This window comes from Procambarus clarkii, chromosome 6 (genome assembly GCF_040958095.1).
Source record: "Procambarus clarkii isolate CNS0578487 chromosome 6, FALCON_Pclarkii_2.0, whole genome shotgun sequence".
NCBI classification, from domain to species: Eukaryota; Metazoa; Arthropoda; class Malacostraca; order Decapoda; family Cambaridae; genus Procambarus; species Procambarus clarkii.
In genome coordinates, this window is record NC_091155.1 from 40310374 (window position 1) to 40328466 (window position 18093).

The following is an 18093-nucleotide window of genomic DNA, read 5'->3' on the forward strand; positions in this document are numbered from 1 at the left end:
TAATATATCTTGAACTGATATTTGGGTGAAGGGGGTTTTGGAAGTCGAATAGGGTCCTGACCTTGAGGTATCTCGTGTACATCCCGGTTCTTTCGTGGCCTTGGGGCACTTGTCATGGCAGTCTGTCTCCTCCTCAGTTTGAGACCTGCAGTGTTGCTGCCTTCCTGGTAAGACCCTGTTTGTCTTCTCTGTGGGTAGTTAGCTGTAGGGAGTAGACGGGGCTTCCCCCAGAAAACCAGCATTGAATGTAATGAAACACCAGCTTCTGGGTGAGCCCCCGGAGGCTCCCTGACACCCTCCCTCCCCTTCAGTCGGCAGCTTTCATCATTCAAGAACTAGGGTGGTTAGCTGCCAGCTCACCTTGGAAGCTCCCCCTCCCCATAAGGAGGAATGAGGGGGCTAGTTGGATGATGTGTTGCTTGTTTGTTTTCTTTTTGGGGGGAGATATTTTGCTCTTTTGACGAAGTAGCTTGTATAGTGTAACCAGACATTGGTCTGTTTTGATTTGCCTACCTTTCTGGGTCCTTCCCTAGTTGATGGCTTTTTTGACATGCTTTAAATGTAAAGTGCTCATTGGCCATTGCTCCCTGCACCTCTTCAAGGGGATCCAGGTTCCGGCTCGTGATCCCCGGTAGACTGGCTGAGACTGAGACTAAACTCAGAGGCTCTCTTGCCTCAACTCACAAAGCTCCTCTGTGACTGATGACCCCAACTAATACAGCACTATATCAGTTTAAATAGCTTCAGGGAGCCTCTGAGGCACACCCAGAAACTGGTGTTTCATAACATTCAACGTTGGGCTTTTTGAGCTCGCTTAACTTTTTAGAAAAATAGAATATCCAGCACAAAATCTTTGTGTCGATATGAGTGTGTTTGAGCTTGATTGGTGTGTGCAACAATGTGTTTGATTTATGAAAACTTGATATTTTAGGTGCTGTGTTGGCTCACAAGGGGTATATTAATGAGGCAAGAGACATCTTTGCCCAGGTGAGAGAGGCAACAGCAGATTTCAGCGATGTGTGGATGAACATTGCACACATATATGTTGAACAGAAGCAGTTTATTAATGCTATTCAAATGGTAAGTGACAAAATTTAGTAGATAGTAATCTTTTGTTAGTTTTTATTAGTGTCTAAAAAAAAATATGTATTTGGATTTTAATTTATAATACAATGCTCAAATGTAACTGGGTAAGGGAATAATGTCTGTCATTCAAATATGTACTACTACTACTGAAGAGGAACTAAAGGTAATACAGTATTGTTTTTTCTGGAGGGGGGAGGGAGCCCCTTCGGCTCCCTGGAGCTATCCAGGTTGATATGTAATATATTAGACTTTGACATCAGTCAGTGTGAATGGCGTTCATAGGCCTACTGGGGACCACGAGCCAGAACCTGGCCCCTTCAGAGGGGCACGAGGAGCAATGGCATATAGAATAGCACATGTAGTTTGGAGCATTCTATGTCTGCCATCGACCAGGTCAGGCACCCAGAAAGGTAAACATCCTAAATCAAACTCCTATTCTGGTTGAAACTACTACTAAAAGTCAAACAAGTGGACAGAACTCCTCCCAAGAAAAACAAGCAAATGAGCATGACATCACCGCTGTCTGCGTAGCTCCCTCGCGCTGGCAACCCACACCTTTAGTTCTGAGGCTGGATGTCAAAACATGCAAAAAAGCCGCCGACCGGGAGGGAGGGATGGATGCCAGGGAACCTCTGGGTCTCATCCAGAAAATGGCGTTTCATTACATTCAACGCTGGTGTTTCTGGAGGGAGCCCCTTTGGCTCCCTGGAGCTATCTACCCAAAGATAAGGACAAAAGAGGAATAAACCAGGTAGGCAGAAACCATGCACCCGTAAACCGAAAGCAAGACAACTGGAAACACTGAACGACCCCGCGGATGACCCGGGAGAGCCGAACCATGGAACAGGGACAAAGAGAACATTCTCACAATCGACTTGAGAATTGTCCAGGACGGACCAAAATGTCGTCGTCCCTTCATCTTCTAGTGTGTAGTCTGGTCAACATACTTTAGGCTCATTATTGTGACTCATCACTTGCATAGGGACAAAGAGAACTCGGGCAACCCAAAGCACGTCCATGGCCACAAAGGCTGCGGCACGCAGGCAATGGCAGAGAGCCACAACCAGACTCAAGATGCACCCCCGGCCTAACCAACCAAGCATCAACAACCCCAGGGACCCCTAAGAGATGCAGAATACCGCATCTCCTGGGTAAGGCGTGTGAATACATGAGGTGCCAGATGCAACATGAATGGGAGACAACGAAAGCGGTATCCGAGACGCCCCACAACAAACCCGAGCAAATTGCTGAACCCCGGAAGAATCGGGACGCAACCCAGGCCCGACCCATCCAGGAGGAACCATAAGGACCCCCGAATGACCAGCAAGTCCGATAACAGACAACAACTAGAAGAAGCTGCTTGCAGAAACTTCCTCAGAAAAGAAGTTGGGCAGAAACTGCCCAACCACAGACTTCGCAAACAGCAAAGGACAAAATGGCAACAAAAAAAACCTAGCGAGGGCTCCAGCGAGGAAGCGAGCACCACTAGCCAACACTCGAGACGCGAAGCAAAAAACTGTGACACCGCATCCCGCAGGACCAGCGCAAACAGCTCCAGCAGTGTAGACATCGCACATGCCACCGAGACCAAGACACCAGAACCAGGAGCAGGACCAAGCGCCTCCACATCCTCCTGAAGCCAATCCTAAGACAGCTCCAGGAGGGAAAAGACCCGCAAGACTGAAGCCAGCAGGCCAAAAAAAATTTTGAAAACGGTTTCATGTAATACAGTATTTTCTTCATTAATGTTGCTACTTTTTCTGAGGAGAGCCCCTTCGGCGTCCCGGAGCTATACTGGGCTGATGTACATATATTAAACTGTGGCAACAGTCAATAGATGGAGTTCTAGGCCTGCCGGGGACCAGAGCCAGAACCTCCCCCCCCCCCCCTCAAGAAGAGTTTTGGGCAATTTTTAATCAACTGTAGTTTGTTTTGGAATTATTACCTTTCAGGGTGCCTCACCTGGTAGATGGCAGACATGACTGCTTCCAATTACATGGGGGAGTGTCTATAGGCCATTGCTCCTCGTGCCTCTTCTTGAGGGGGCCAGGTTTTGGCTCGTGGCCCCCGGTAGGCTTAGAACTCCATCGATTGACTGTTGCAACGTATATGCACATCAGCCAGTATAGCTCCGGGGAGCCTCCAGGACTCGCCCAGAAAATGGCATTTCATTACATTCAACGTAGACATCGCACATTTTTTATGACAGGAAATTAGAATGTAAGATACAGGGAGTTACATATTAATATTTACAATTAAAAAATGATATAGAAGGCAGAAAGCATGGGGGGGGGGGACTGATGAGATGATTTTACTGTATTGAGGAAATGTGACTTAGGAAGATGTGTGATAGGTATATGGTATAAGTATACGGTATAAGTGATAGGTATACTATATTTTAGTGTTAATACAAATAATGCTTTTTGTTTTAATATAAATAATGTTCAGTATATTGTTTTGATGTATATACTTTAATGTGTACTTTTAAATTGTGGTGTGGCTGGTAAGATGATGATCTCATGCTTTTGAGGCCCGTGCTCATACACAAATTATGAAAATACATTTAATTTGTATTTAATGTATTTAATGAACATCATTTCAGTATGAGAACTGTCAAAAGAAATTCTTCAAATACCCAAATGTGGAAGTTCTTGGGTATCTTGCACGAGCATACTTCAAAGCTTCTAAGCTGAAGGAAGCCAAATACACTCTACTAAAGGTAAGTCTGAGGTCAAATTTTTAGTGAAGAGTAGTCACTAGTGTATAATGAATTGGCAGGATTATCACAGTATATTATTTCAGACTCAAAATGAAGACACTCATGCAGGCGATGAGTCACAATAACGTGGCTAAAGTCAGTTGACCAGACCACACACTAGAAGGTGAAGGGACGACGACGTTTCGGTCCGTCCTCGACCATTCTCAAGTCCTCAATCCTCAAATACACAAATGTGTGGTCTGGTCAAATACAAAATACACAATCCTCAAATACCTTCTAGTGTGGTCTGGTCAACAAGACACTCATTTTCCATACACTGTGACTGGGCCAGCTATCCCTGATATTTTTTTCTTTTAGATAAACAAACTACAGCAATTTTAAAATGATCTCTTGCAGGAATATGCAAAATGATTATTTTTATTTATCACTCTTCTGACATTGATAACCTCATAGCAAGTAAAAGCTGCAAAAATTCCAAAATGTGGGCTTTGACTTGTTAGAGAAATTAACTATATACATTATCTTGACTAAGATGTTCAAACAAAATTTTGTACCATGTAAGATTGGAAAATTTAATTATATTAATTACTATAATAAGCAGATGAATGATGCTTGTAACCTAACATGTTACATAGGGGTTGGCTATGCATTTATATGCTTTTCCATTTAAGGCAGAAACTATATTAATGGCTGCAAATAATGAAAAGTAATTTTGTTGACTGTATTTGCAGGCTCGCCATGTTGCCCCTCATGATACTGTGATCCTGTACAACTTGGCATTAGTGCTGCAGCGGTTGGCTATGCAAATACTCAGAGATGAAAAATCTGTTTTGAAGACTGTGTTGGCTGCTGTGCATGAGCTGACCTTGGCACAAAAGTGAGTCACCACAAATGTATCTTTAGAAAGTATTTGCATAGATACAAGTATATACACACATGTATTGTAAATAGGAATATCTGTAAAGGCTATAAGGCAATCTTTCTTGGCAACTTCTAAAATTAATGCTTAAAAAAGATTTAGTACTTTTATGTGCAAAACAAAGAGAGTTAGTTACCTTTTATATATTAAAAAAAAAACTGTCATATTAAGGAATGGTATTTATTTCAGATATTTCCAACACTTAAGTGTTAATGGAGATCGTTTGAAATATGACTTGGGAGCGGCAGCTGCAGAGGCAAGTCAGTGCCGTGATCTGCTGTCTCAGGCTCAGTACCATGTGTCTCGTGCTCGCAGACAAGATGATGAAGAGAGGGCTCTTCGACGCAAGCAAGATGAAGAGAGACAAGCGCTGAAACAGAAGGTTGTGGAAGAGAGACAGAAGATAGAGGAGGAGAGGCGACAGTTGATAGAGGACAGGGTAAGCTTCAGCCTTGGGGTCGGGAGGAGGGTGGGGGGTTATGCACAGCATGTGAGACACAGCATTATTGTGGCATGCTGTATGGTCATTTACAATGGACCATGCCCATTAAGGGCACTAAATGCAATTATTTGTGTGATAATTGTCTTGAGCCTTAAACAGCTTGGCAATTGAAAGTTCCTGATGATTCAAGCACAGGAGTTAATCACAGAAAGCCATTGAAGTTGTTTAAGGGTTAATATGTACATGATTAGCTTGATATGTACAAGATTTAAACGGCCCGCAGATACACGGGGTTCACCTCACCTTCATCTGGACTCTTGTAAACAGACTCCATTTTTTTTTAAATTGTGGGCAACATTTCCGGGTGTTAGGACCTCAGTATCGAGTGAGCCACCAAGGTTGGTGCACGCAGCATGAGCTCACAGCACTGCTGTTCAGCTTGTGACCACAGCATCGCCTAAAAATGTCAAAATATATAAGTACATGTTATTATTTAGTGATGATAGTATTAACGAAGACCCCTGACTGTGATAAAAATGTCCAGGATTCTGATAATAGCAGGATTGTGGTGATAATTAGTGCTGTAGTGGGAGGAGTAATCTTGGTGGGGAGGGAGATAGCATTGTCTGCTGACTGTGTGTGACCACCTTTTACTGTCTGGACTCACTATACCAGCTTAGTTGTTTGCTATGGTGAACAAAACATGCAGATACTTATATATATAACATCTGTATATAGTGAATAAAAGCAAAAAACAGTATGGTGGGAAGAGAAGAATGGTGAGTCATGTGAGGTGAGGTAGGGAGGGAGTGGCAGCCAGTGACGGGCTAGCTGGTGTGTGCTGGTCACTCCTTGCTGCTGTTTGACTCAACACACCAACTTAGTGATTCCTTATGGTGAACACAAATGTAGATACTTATATATAACGTGTATATATATAATGTAATGACAACAATAGGTGTGTTGAGAGAAGCCATTTTGGTGAGGGAGGTGGCAACATCTGCATGACTTGTCATGCTGGGTAAAGGTGGCTACTATCCTCTTTGGGCACTATACCGCCTTAATTGAACAGTTATGATGAACAAAACATGTAGGTACTTATATATAATGTGTGTATATAGGGTAATAACACCACAACAGTATACTTGAAGGAGGAATGTTAGTGCGTCTGGCCTTGAAGGAAGGTGACGATGGGAGGGACGGAGGGAGCATGAGTTGTGTGTGTGGCCACCTGTTACTGTCTGCCGTCACCATACAAGATTAGTGGTTCGCTATGGGGGAACACAAATGTAGATACTTACATATAACGTGTATATATATATAGTGTAATAACCGACAAAGTATTTGTTCACTGTTTGATGAACATAATAATTGAATCAATAATATGCACACCATAATTTTGAGTACAGCGATGATTTACACATTTTATTATATAAATATATCACACTATACACTACTGAATATTATTAGAGCAAAAAAACGAAGAAAAAATCAGAGACATTGAAATAATTAGGTAAATATATCTTTGTGGCAACCCCCTGCCTGACAGTTTTGGTGAAGCAGAACTTCCGAGTCAGTGGCCAGACTTCCCCGACCTTTTGCGGCCAAAATATGCCACTTACAATTTTTTATTATTTTTCCCGTGATCAGGGAACAAAAATTATCAGGTTAAGAAGAATTTTTTTGTCTTGTTATGTGTCCGTGGGTGACAATCTCAAATATTATTGATATTAATATTCAAATAATATTACAGTGTAATATTTCGGTATTACCTAATAGCCCTTAGCAACACAAGGGTTAAGTGGGTTTGAATCAAGTTTTACTGTAAACATTTTAAACAAATATTACTACAAAGTTATCTTTTCTGGGGGGAGCTTGGTCGGCTCCCCGGAGCTATCCAGGCAGAATGGATATGTATAACTTTCTGGCATCAGTCAATGTGTTTGGAGTTCTTGCCTACCGGGGACCACGAACCAGAACCTGGCCCACCTCAGAGAGACAGAAGGACCAATGGCCTATAGAAACCCCCATGTGGTTGGGAGAATTCTATGTCTGCCATCGACCAGGACAGGCACCCAGAAAGATAGGTGCCCCAAACAAACCCCTATTTTGGTGAAACTATTGCTACTGAAAGCCAAGTGCACAGAACTCCCCAAATGAAAATTAGGAAACGAGCATGACGTCATCATGTTTCCGCGCCGCTGTCTGCACACCCCCCCCCCCCTCTTCGGGAGGGGGAAGTGGGAGCCTCAGACCCATAAGGAGGAGCAGGGGGTCAGACACGGACCCCCTGCTGCGTTGCCGACTTCCTCTTCGGGTTTTTTGGGGCTCAGTGCCTTGGCTCCTACCCGATCCCTCACTCGATGTGTTCATGGACGCGTCGTCTCTTGGCTGTGGCTTTGTGAGCACCAGTGCTCACAAGTGGACGGCTAGGAGCGGTGGGGTCCACACAGCACGGTGCAGGAGTTCGCGGCGGTGTGGTTTGCGCTTTGTAGGTAATACGATCTGCAGGTTGCCTGCGGATCGACGATCCGACTCCATTCGAACTGTTTCCTGGTAGTTCATTGCCCGAGGGGGTTCGATGCAGTCCTTGGATCTTTGGAGCTGGTCGCTTCGGGTGACTCGTCTGCTGAATTCTTGGGGTTTGGCTGTCCTGGCGGTTCACATCCGAGGGTGTACAATGTCCTGGCGGACGGCCTGTCCCGGTTCATTCCTCTGTCCACAGAATGGACGGTCGATGCTGACTCATTTAGTTGACTCTGCCTGACGTTCGAGAACCCGGAGGTGGATCTCTTCTTGTAGGCTTGGTCGAGGCGTCTTCCGGTATATGTTGCGCCCTTCCCCAACTGCGAGGCCATCAGGATCGACGCCTTCCGGCAGGACTGGTCGAGGTGGGAGGTTCCTGTACCTCTTTCTCCTAGTTCAGCTGTTGCTCCAGGTCCTGGCTCGCTTGGAGACATCCCAAGGGCGGGTAGTCCTTTTGGCCCCGTGGTGGGCCAAGGTGTGGTTTCAGACGCTGCTTGCCTGGTGTCCGAACCCAGAGGTTTTCCACGACTCAGCCTCTTTCAGAAGATCGGCCCGGTACGTTACAAGACTGGTTCGCTCTTCTCCTCGAGTCGTTGCGTTTGGTATTTTTGACTCGAGTTTATCACCATCTGTATGGTGATCAGGTGGCCTCATTGATGGTGTGAGCTCCTCACCTGCGAGCTTTGTCTCGGCGGCGGTATGAAGTTTCCTGGCGGTCCTTCTGTTTCTTTTTTACTCTTCGTTGTTATACTTCGCTTTCGGTTCGGGTGGTGCTGTCCTTTCTCTCGTGATTGAAATTGAAATTGAAATTGAAATAAGTTTATTGAGGTAAAATACACACAAAGGGATGAGGTAGCTCAAGCTATTCTCACCCCGTTCAGTACAACGTGTTAGTACATACATAGACACACATCACAAACAATAAACCTGTTACCAAACATTCTGAGAGATAAACATGTACATTTCCTCCTTCACAAGTGGTATGGTATCAGACGTACACAAATACTTTTATGACCTAGTTATACGGATAATTCAACAAAATATTACAATCTTGGTGCAAAATTCTTATATCTCTCAAGAATATCATCAACCTTTCCTTTGTGACACATCCAGGCTATTTGCTCAGGAACAGTCCTTATCTCAGTGTTTCTATATACATTAATCAACGGACAATCAAGAACATAATGGGCAATGGTGTGAGACCTTAACATACCACATAGTTTACACTTCGTGTCATTATCATGAACGCCTATCCCATATTCCCAGTAATATTTGTACCCAAGCCTGAGCCGCATGTACACAGAGTCACTCCAAACATTTCTCCTTTTACCATAAGTGAAAAGGGTGTTTTGACTCACATGTAGTGTTGCATGGTTAGACTTCTCTCATACATTATCCCTCTCCTCGTGATTGTTCCAGGATCATCATCTTATGCCGAATACCGTCGCCTCGTATCGTGTCTTGCTGGTAGAGCTGCTTCAGCTTGCTTTCAGTATAGGTATTACCTTTGCGCCGTTTCTCAAGCTGTCTCGTACGTTGTTTCACCTCCAGCCTGCTCATGCACCGCCTGAGCCGTCCTGGTCTTTGGATAGAGTGAAGAATGAGACTGCTGCTTTCCGGAGGGGTCCTTGGATTGTTGATGCTTGGATGGTCAGGCTGAGGGTGCATCATGTGTTGTGTCCGGTTGCGGCCCTCCTCCTTTATTTGCGCGCCACGGCTTCTGTGTCCTGGGACGCGCTTTAGGTTGATCCGGGTTTCCCTTCTTTCCTGTTCGCTTGGACGGGTATCTCAGGTCGTCCGCAGGGTTATCAAGTCTAGCCAGCCTGGGGTCCCGAGCCCATGACGTTTGTAAGTTCGCTGCTCCTGCTGCCATCTTTGGGCAGCAGGAGCCCAAATGTCCTGGGCTGACATTTGGGCACAGGTTTATTTGGCGGTCAAACAGGGTCCTGCCTGCACTCTACCTCGTAAATGTTCCTAGTCAGGCCTGTGTCACTTAGGGTTGGCGGCTGCAGCCTGTCTCGACTTGACAGGCTGTGGAGGTGTGGAGCACCGACCACCTCCCGGGTAAGTCCCCTTTCTTATTTTGTCTTTGGTGAAGTAGCTCCGGGGAGCTGTAGGGCCTCCTCCCAGAAAACCAGCGTTGAATGTATAGTAATGAAAATTAATTTTCTGGGTGAGTCCCAGAGTCTCCCCAGCAACTCTCCCTCCCTCTAGTCGGCGGTTTTTCGTGTATTTTGATATCCAGCCTCAGAACTGCGTTGTAGATCGTCGGCGCAAGGGTCTGTGGCTCTCTCTCTCCAAGGAGGGAGCTGTGCAGACGTGCGGCGCGGCTCGTGTGATGTCATGCTTGTTTGCTCGTTTTAATTTTGGGAGTTCTGTCCACTCGTTTGTTTATTTTTATTGTTTTCACCAAAATAGTGAGTTTGTTTTGGAGTGCTTACCTTTCTGGGTGCCTGTCCCGGTCAATGACAGATATAGAATGGTCCACAATCACATGTGCATTTCTATGGGCCATTGCTCCTCGCCCCTTCCTGAGGGGGGCAAGGGTCTGGCTGTGGTCCCTGGTAGGCCAAGATCTCCATCTTGTACAGGACTTTAGGACTATTAGCCTGGATAGCTCCAGGGTGCATCCGGGACTCACCCAGTAAATGGCCTGGTTTTCTGGATTTAACATTCAAACTTTCTCAAGGTACTGTACACAGTTCTGTACTGTAATGTATGAGAACTAGGTGAGTACAATGTTCTGTTCAGAACAGAACAATGGTAAGAACACTGTATACAGTACATACCTTGAAAAAGGATGCAGGTTACATCCAAAAACTTGTCTTTAATACATTTATAAGTATATTTGGTCTTGTCTTCATCTTCATTATATCCTGTTATGTATTGGTTACTCTGTATGTGTACTGTATTGTTGAACAAAAACTCTTTAAACTATAAGAGCAGTGTAATTATCCTAACAGCATATGCATCACACTTACCTAAGTGTAAAATGTTAGTTGTCTTTCTGATCCCACACTGATTTCTTGCAGATGAAAGCACGTGAGCAGTATAAGGAGAAGATGAAGAATGCTGTCATTATCAACGAACCGGCTGAAACCCAACGTAAAGGAGGGCGCGGACGCAAGCGAGATATAGAAATATTGTCAGATGGGTCTGGTGCAGGAAGCGGAGGTGAAGGTGAACCTAGGAATAAGAAGGCTAGAGGACGTAAAAGGAAGGAAACAGGGCAAGTTAAACTCTACAACTTAAAGTTGAATACTCTACTGGATATTTCTTATTACTGTCATCTCCCAAGTCCAGTTCCAGACAACAGTACTTTATATTGTTCCACACTTGTTCTGAATTTGGGAATAATTCAGATAAGGGATATTTTTTATCCTGAGGGGAGGCTCGTCGGTTCCCCGGAGCTATCCAGGCTGATATGTATATATTAGCTTTCTGGCATCAGTCAATTTTTTTTTTAATTTTGCCCCGAGGGGCAAGTTTATTGGGCAGCGTCACTCATCTTGTGAGTGGACATACCGCCATAGCAGCATATACAACACTCCCCAAAAGGAAGAAAACCCGCTGGGTTGTTCATCCTGTCACTTGTACCCAGACACAGCTGGGACTTGCTTAACTGGCTTAACGGTCTTAAGTGAACAGCTCCTCAAACAAGAAGAACATCTGTCAACCCTTAAAAGCTAACGTTATCTTGCGGGCGCAAAATGGGGGAATCTTTTAAGAACAGTATCAATATTTGACAAACAGTGTTTTCCTAATTCAAACAATGTGGGGTTTATTATTCTACACATACTTCTAATGTCTCTCAGGTGTTCACATTCACATAGATAGTGGTCTAGGCGGTGTCCATCACTCTCATCACAGATTCTGCAACTTTGCTGATCAACAGTTGTTTCCATTCCGTATCTCCATGGATATTTGTATCCAAGATGGATTCTCGCTATTACTGATTCTCTCCTGCGTCCTCCTCTTTGCCCATAATGATTGGGATTGCCAGCTGCAACCATGTTGTACCATCATACAGATTCACTGGTTTGTGCTTCTATCCTCCTTTCCTCAGTTACGTTGTCACGGTGATGTTGCCTGACAATACCTCTAATTTGTAGTAAAGTCTAGGGTATGAAGTATTCAATATGGTCTCCTTCAGCAGCCAGCACATCTGCTCGTTCATTCTCACATATTCCAACATGGGAGGGGATCCACAGAAACTTGATGACTCTTCCCTGATTGGTAAGTACTCTCACAGCTCTCTTAATTTCAGCAACTATTGCAAGATTTTCTGCCCGATTTTTACTTAGGCTTTGAAGTGCTGCTTTTGAATCGGTGCAAATCACTGCACCATTAGTGTTCCGTTCAAGAAACCTTAACGCCATAACAATAGCAGTTAGCTCTGCTTGCGTTGAAGAGGCATAGTTCTCAATACGCGCTTTTTCTTCATTTCTGCGTTGGAAAGCATTATCCTTAATTATAGTGTAAGCTGCACCAGCCCTTCCATTGACAGGATTAGATGAGCCGTCAGTGTAGATTTGATCTAGTTCATCTCCGGCTTCTTTATAAATTTCCTCGAGATACTTGTGTCTCATTTTTTGTGGTATCATGTTGTGGAATTTTTTGTGGAATCTGTATGTTGGATTTTTTCATTGCCATTTCATTGATGATAATCCTGCATGAGTCATCCTCCCAGGGAGGTAACCTCTCTACAGGGAGGAGCTCACGGGCTTGCTCAAGCAGGTGAAGTTCTTTGAGGTAGCAGACTGATCTGTGATGCCATTTTTTGCTTCTCCTGTTTCCCCCTGAAAGTAGCACAGAACTCAGTTGTTTCTTAGCAATATCATTGTAATGGGGATCTCTGGCTATCCTAATTGCAAGCTTAGCATTAAGCTCCTTAATTCTGCTTTTAACACTGGGGACTCTCGTAGATTGGACGTTTTGGCAGTTCTTGGAACTCCAAGAATGATTGTCATGGCTTCATTCTGAATGCTTTCGAGCCTTTTCATATCGCTTTGGGAGTAGGTGCATAAAATTGGTGCGGCATAGTCCATGACGGAGCGCACATAGGCTGTGTACATCATTTTAAGCATGGCAATAGAGGCTCCATGTCCATTCCAGGTCATAGATTTCAGTGCCCTGAGTCGACTTTTGCATGTTCCTATCAGTTGGTTGAGTTCCTCTTTCTTCCCCTTGTTAGAGCCGACAGTGATGCCAAGGTACCGATAGTGGTCAATCCATTCAAGTGTTACACCATTAATTTGTAGTTCTTCATTTTCTCCCCGCTTGTGATGGGAGTATGCCTTCGTCTTGTTTGTGGAGAGAGTGAAACCGAACCCAATGCATTTCCTTCTGTGGAATTCAATGGACTGTTTAATTTTTCCCAAGGCGGGAGCTTGTATTAGGACATCATCTGCATATCCCACTTGTTGTGTTCCTTCTGGAAAATCAATATTTGCAAAGGCATTCATAAGTACATTGAATAGTGTGGGGCTTAAGACTCCTCCTTGGGGGGGTCCCGAGTTCCATATTCATTGTTCTTGAGACTGCTCCATTGAAGCAGACCTTGGCTTTCCTCCCTGTGAGATAGTCTTCAATCCATTTCATGAATTTTCTCTTGACACCCATGCATGCAAGCTCGTCCAGGATCGCAATCCTCTGTGCTTTGTCGAAAGCTCCTTTGATGTCAACAAATACAGAGTACTTAGCTATGTCATTAGCCAGGTAATTAACTATACAATTTGCTGTGCTCCGTCCTTTAACAAATCCATTGACCCCCTCCCCTAACCTGCCTATTTTGTGCAACAGTCGGTTTAGAATGATCCTTTCAAGCATCTTGCAAGTACATGACATAAGACTGATAGGTCTGTAATTGCCAGGCTCATTGGGTTTCGGTATGGGGAAAATTATTGCATGTTTCCATTGTGTGGGCAATACTCCACTAGGAATGATTTGTTAAACAGGTGGAGTAGTGGATTCCCAGAAACTTCACACAATGCATTGAGTATGTCGTAGGTCGCTGCAGTGAAAACGGCACGGCTGCGACATACTCGCAGCCGTGAAAACACAAAGGAAGGGAGCCCGCTGGCAGACTCATACAACATGGCTGGAGGAACAGGCTCGAATGCCCCCGTCGCTACCCCGAAAGGGGAATTCCCCGAGACCAACCCAGTCTCAAAACCATGGAAGCCCCGCCCTGACCCCGAACCTACAGACGGTAAAGACCCAGATGCAGGGAGGAGGGGGGGTCGGAACCCGACAAGACCACCAACCAAAACAGGGCAGCCTCGGGGCTTCCATGGAGCAAACAGCCTAGCGCGTTTCCACCGAAACTTATCGTGCAACGCCAGTGCTGCTTGCACCCACTTAGTCAGCAGAAGACTGTGTAACCGAGGCACAACAAGCAACAAAACTCGCAGGACCCTGGGCCGAAAGTCTCACCGACCCCACAGGCAGCTGACGGAGGCAAAACAGTGAGTGTCACCCTAAGACAAGGGGACAGAGCAACCCTCAAACTCGCACAAAGCGAGGGGGGGGGGGGGACTCTGGGGCCATATCCATCGGGCCCACGCTTCCCCTAAGGGTTTCCCAGGGTCCTGAGCATTTATTATAAGAGGACTCGCGCTCAGGTAAACCCAGGCAGGGTACTGCTAACCGGCGCCCATATTCAATAACCCGCACACCATCTTCATGTTTACGAATGATCTCTTGTTTTTCTTCTATGATTATCCTCACGTGTGTTTCATATGCTGAACTTTACCACTGACTTTCTTGGGACCCATGGCGTGAAATATAATAATTACTTTTATGTTCAAAAAACAAAAAATCACCAAAATAATGGAATTTCTTACAAGTGTGATCGTCACTAAGCGGGCGGCTCTGGTAAACTGAGGCAGGTCGGTCCGTGCCACTTAGGAACCTTGCGCTCGGTCGACCCGAACGCGTATCAACGAATATTGTTAGTCGACAACAAGATCGTAAGTCTAGTCGCATTTTCTGACCAAATTTACATCGTAACTCGAAAAAATCATACGTCGCGGCAATCGTAAGTCGAGGTGTCACTGTATATCCATATCAGCCTTTATAGCTCTGGGGAGCCTCCAGAAAGTGGCGTTTCATTACATTCAATGTTGGTTTTTACATTTTTTGTTTGGGAACTTTGAAGGGAAATCCATATTTCATGGCAATATCATGACCAAACTATAGCATCTAGAATTTGGTGATTATTTTTCCCCAACCTTGCTGCCATTCTCTTTAATTTTAGAATTCAAGTTATTCTTAGAATTTTCTTATAAAAGCTGGACATGGAAGGTGTATCCCAAATAAATGCTGCAGTATCAGTATGCTGTATCAGTATTAAGTATGCTGCTTAATCAATCCTTAATCAACATTTTATTGATATAAAATAGAAGAAAATTATTGGTTCTCGTTTTTATATTTATATTTTAATTTTCAGAAAGAAGAGAGGCAGGAAGGGAAAAGGCAGCGACGACGAGGATGATGATCAACCTCGTGGCCGTAAACGCGGCAAAGGAGGCAGACAGAGACTCAAAAAGGATTCCTCTGATGGTCTCTCGGCAAAGCAAAAAGGCCGTATTGTTTCCAAAGCAACTATTTCGGATTCATCAGATGACTCTGATAATGAGCGGCTCAAAATTGCCAGTGGATCTGATAGTGACAGAGGCAAAAGTAAACGTCGTCGAGTCATGTCTGAATCCGGTTCTGATCGTTCACGGTCAAAATCAAGATCACGTTCTCGTTCCGCATCAGGTTCAAGGTCACGTTCTAGGTCAGGTTCAAGGTCACGTTCTGGCTCAGGTTCAAGGTCTCGAAGTCGCAGTCGCTCTAAGAAGAGGCGTTCAGTATCCCGATCCAGGTCACGCAGTGGCTCCCGCTCTGCTAGCCGTTCACCTGCCAGGTCACGGTCTAGATCAAGGTCAGGGTCAAGATCCAAGTCTAGGTCAAGATCCAAGTCTAGGTCAAGATCCAAGTCAGGGTCAAGATCCAAGTCTAGGTCAAGATCCAAGTCAGGGTCAAGATCCAAGTCTAGATCAAGATCTAAGTCTAGGTCAAGATCCAAGTCAGGGTCAAGATCCAAGTCAAGATCAAGATCCAAGTCAGGGTCAAGATCCAAATCAAGATCAAGATCGAAGTCAGGGTCAAGATCAAGGTCCAGATCAAGGTCCAAGTCAGGGTCAAGATCAAAATCACGTTCTCGGTCAGGATCTCCTGCGAGATCAAGATCACGCTCGGGCTCGCCTCAATCTCACTCGGGATCCCCTCGATCTGGATCTCATCGATCAGTCTCGCCGCGATCTGGATCTGGATCGCCACAATCCAGATCGGGCTCACGATCCCCAGCTAAATCTCACTCGGGATCTGAGGTTGGTGGAGATGGGAGTGATAGTGAATGAGTATATTTTAATGTTCTTTGCCAATAGTTGTATTCATTTTAGAATGATTTCATTTTGATTTCTTAAATGTTGTGGTATACACATTTTGTTTGTGAACAATACAGGATATGATATTTTGTATTATCAGTGTGCATATTATTTCTTTAATATATTGCCAATAAAGTGGCAACTGTATCTAATTTAAAATATATTATCCATAAAATCTAATATCATATTTGTGAAAAGTTTGTGTTCTTCTATATTCACCTAATGTTGAGTATGTGATGTAAAGTTTATCATGTACAGTATTGAGAAGGTAGGCAGTCATACAGTGGAAATTCATTACAGTAATTCACAAGTTAGAGCAGCATTTTTGCCTGTGTTGTATTTGAATGTACTTGGCAATGTACTAGTTTGATAAGCTGGAAAATTTATGTGGATGGTCACAAAATGAACTGCTAGAATTTAGTTGTTTTAATATGCCACTTAAAAACATTTCTTTTTTTAATGCATTTCTATTTAAAGAGTATTCTTCATTTGAACAAATCCACAAGGAGCCGTGATGAAGGTTAGAACCAACGTCCGAGAGAATCCCAGACACGCCTTAGCCGACTGTGCCACAACACGGCTCATCACGGCCCTTGTGGCTTTGTTCATTTGATGCATCACGCTATTGTGATTTCTGTGTGTAAAGTATTATTCATTCACTGATTTATGACCCAGTTAGTTAAGAGATCAAACATTGTTCCATTTAAAGTTAATCATGAGAATATCATATTGGTCACCATCTCTTGTTATTTGGACAATCATTTTCTCACAATGGCAAATAATAGTTGGACAAAATTGTGAATTATGGTCATGCCCTTTACAAGCATATTTACTTAAATTATTTTCCTTCCATGGATTCGGTCATCTCTTTTCAAAGCTTGTTTAATGTCTTTAGGATGGCCTATTCTAATATTTTTAATGCTGTATTCATTTTCCATAAATATACATAATTTTTTTTGTACCATTGTATTATTACATTCCTTATTACATTACCAAATCTTATGAGTTATAATGAGCGTTATTTATATCAATGAGCATGAGTGAAAGTAATCTGCAAAATTATGGCAATATTTTTTGCCTGAAATTCATGAGCACAATTAAGCGTTGAGATATTATCAATTGATTACCATACAGTAATTAACTTTGAGTGTTGCAGTACAGACTTATGCATAAAGCCCTCTTTTGATTAATGCCCCTTTGTGTATTCATCAACAATGACTTTGTGTTTACTAGTGCAAGACATTTGGGCACATTTCCTGACACCTGATGACATTGTTCACCTAGCAGTAAATAGTTTCCTGGGAGTTTGACGACTGTTGTGGATAGGCTCCTGGGGAAAGTCTGTCCTTAGCCTAGGGAGTCCTTAGCTTAGGGAGCCGGTCGACCGAGCGGACAGCACGCTGGACTTGTGATCCTGTGGTCCTGGGTTCGATCCCAGGCGCTGGCGAGAAACAATGGGCAGAGTTTCTTTTACCCTATGCCCCCTGTTACCTAGCAGTAAAATAGGTACCTGGGGGTTAGTCAGCTGTCACGGGCTGCTTCCTGGGGGTGGAGGCCTGGTCGAGGACAGGGCCGCGGGGACACTAAAGCCCCGAAATCATCTCAAGATAACCTAAAGGGAATTTGATAAGACTAACAGGCTTTCTGTCCCCAGCAATGGTTAACCATAACAGCAATCTCTTCCCTTGTATCAACCCCCTGGGATGCAAGCCAACAAGCCAAGAAACAAACATTCCTTATTATTGTACCACATTTTCCAATTTTATTTATTTTATTTATATATACAAGAGTTCTAACATTCTTGTACAGCCAATAGTACAAGTAGCGTTTCGTTCAAGACCTTAATCCTATGTTCCCTGGAATACGGCCCTGTGAAAAATCGTTTAACAACCAGGTATCCAACAACCAGGTACCCAACAACCAGGTACCCAACAACCAGGTACCCAACAACCAGGTACCCAACAAC

At 44.1% G+C, this 18093-nt stretch overlaps 1 protein-coding gene across 1 annotated transcript in view; it reads left to right on the top strand.

Annotated features, from left to right (window-relative positions):
- Ctr9 (RNA polymerase-associated protein Ctr9) overlaps positions 1-17086 on the top strand; it is a 37305-nt gene extending 20219 nt beyond the window's left edge. The window contains exons 13-18 of the mRNA XM_045736324.2: positions 932-1080; positions 3689-3805; positions 4537-4682; positions 4914-5163; positions 10725-10921; positions 15143-17086. Coding sequence (XP_045592280.1) covers positions 932-1080; positions 3689-3805; positions 4537-4682; positions 4914-5163; positions 10725-10921; positions 15143-16100 — 1817 coding nt within the window. The 3' untranslated portion in view covers positions 16101-17086. The remainder of the gene's footprint in view (positions 1-931; positions 1081-3688; positions 3806-4536; positions 4683-4913; positions 5164-10724; positions 10922-15142) is intronic.
- The last annotated feature ends 1007 nt before the right edge of the window (positions 17087-18093 follow it).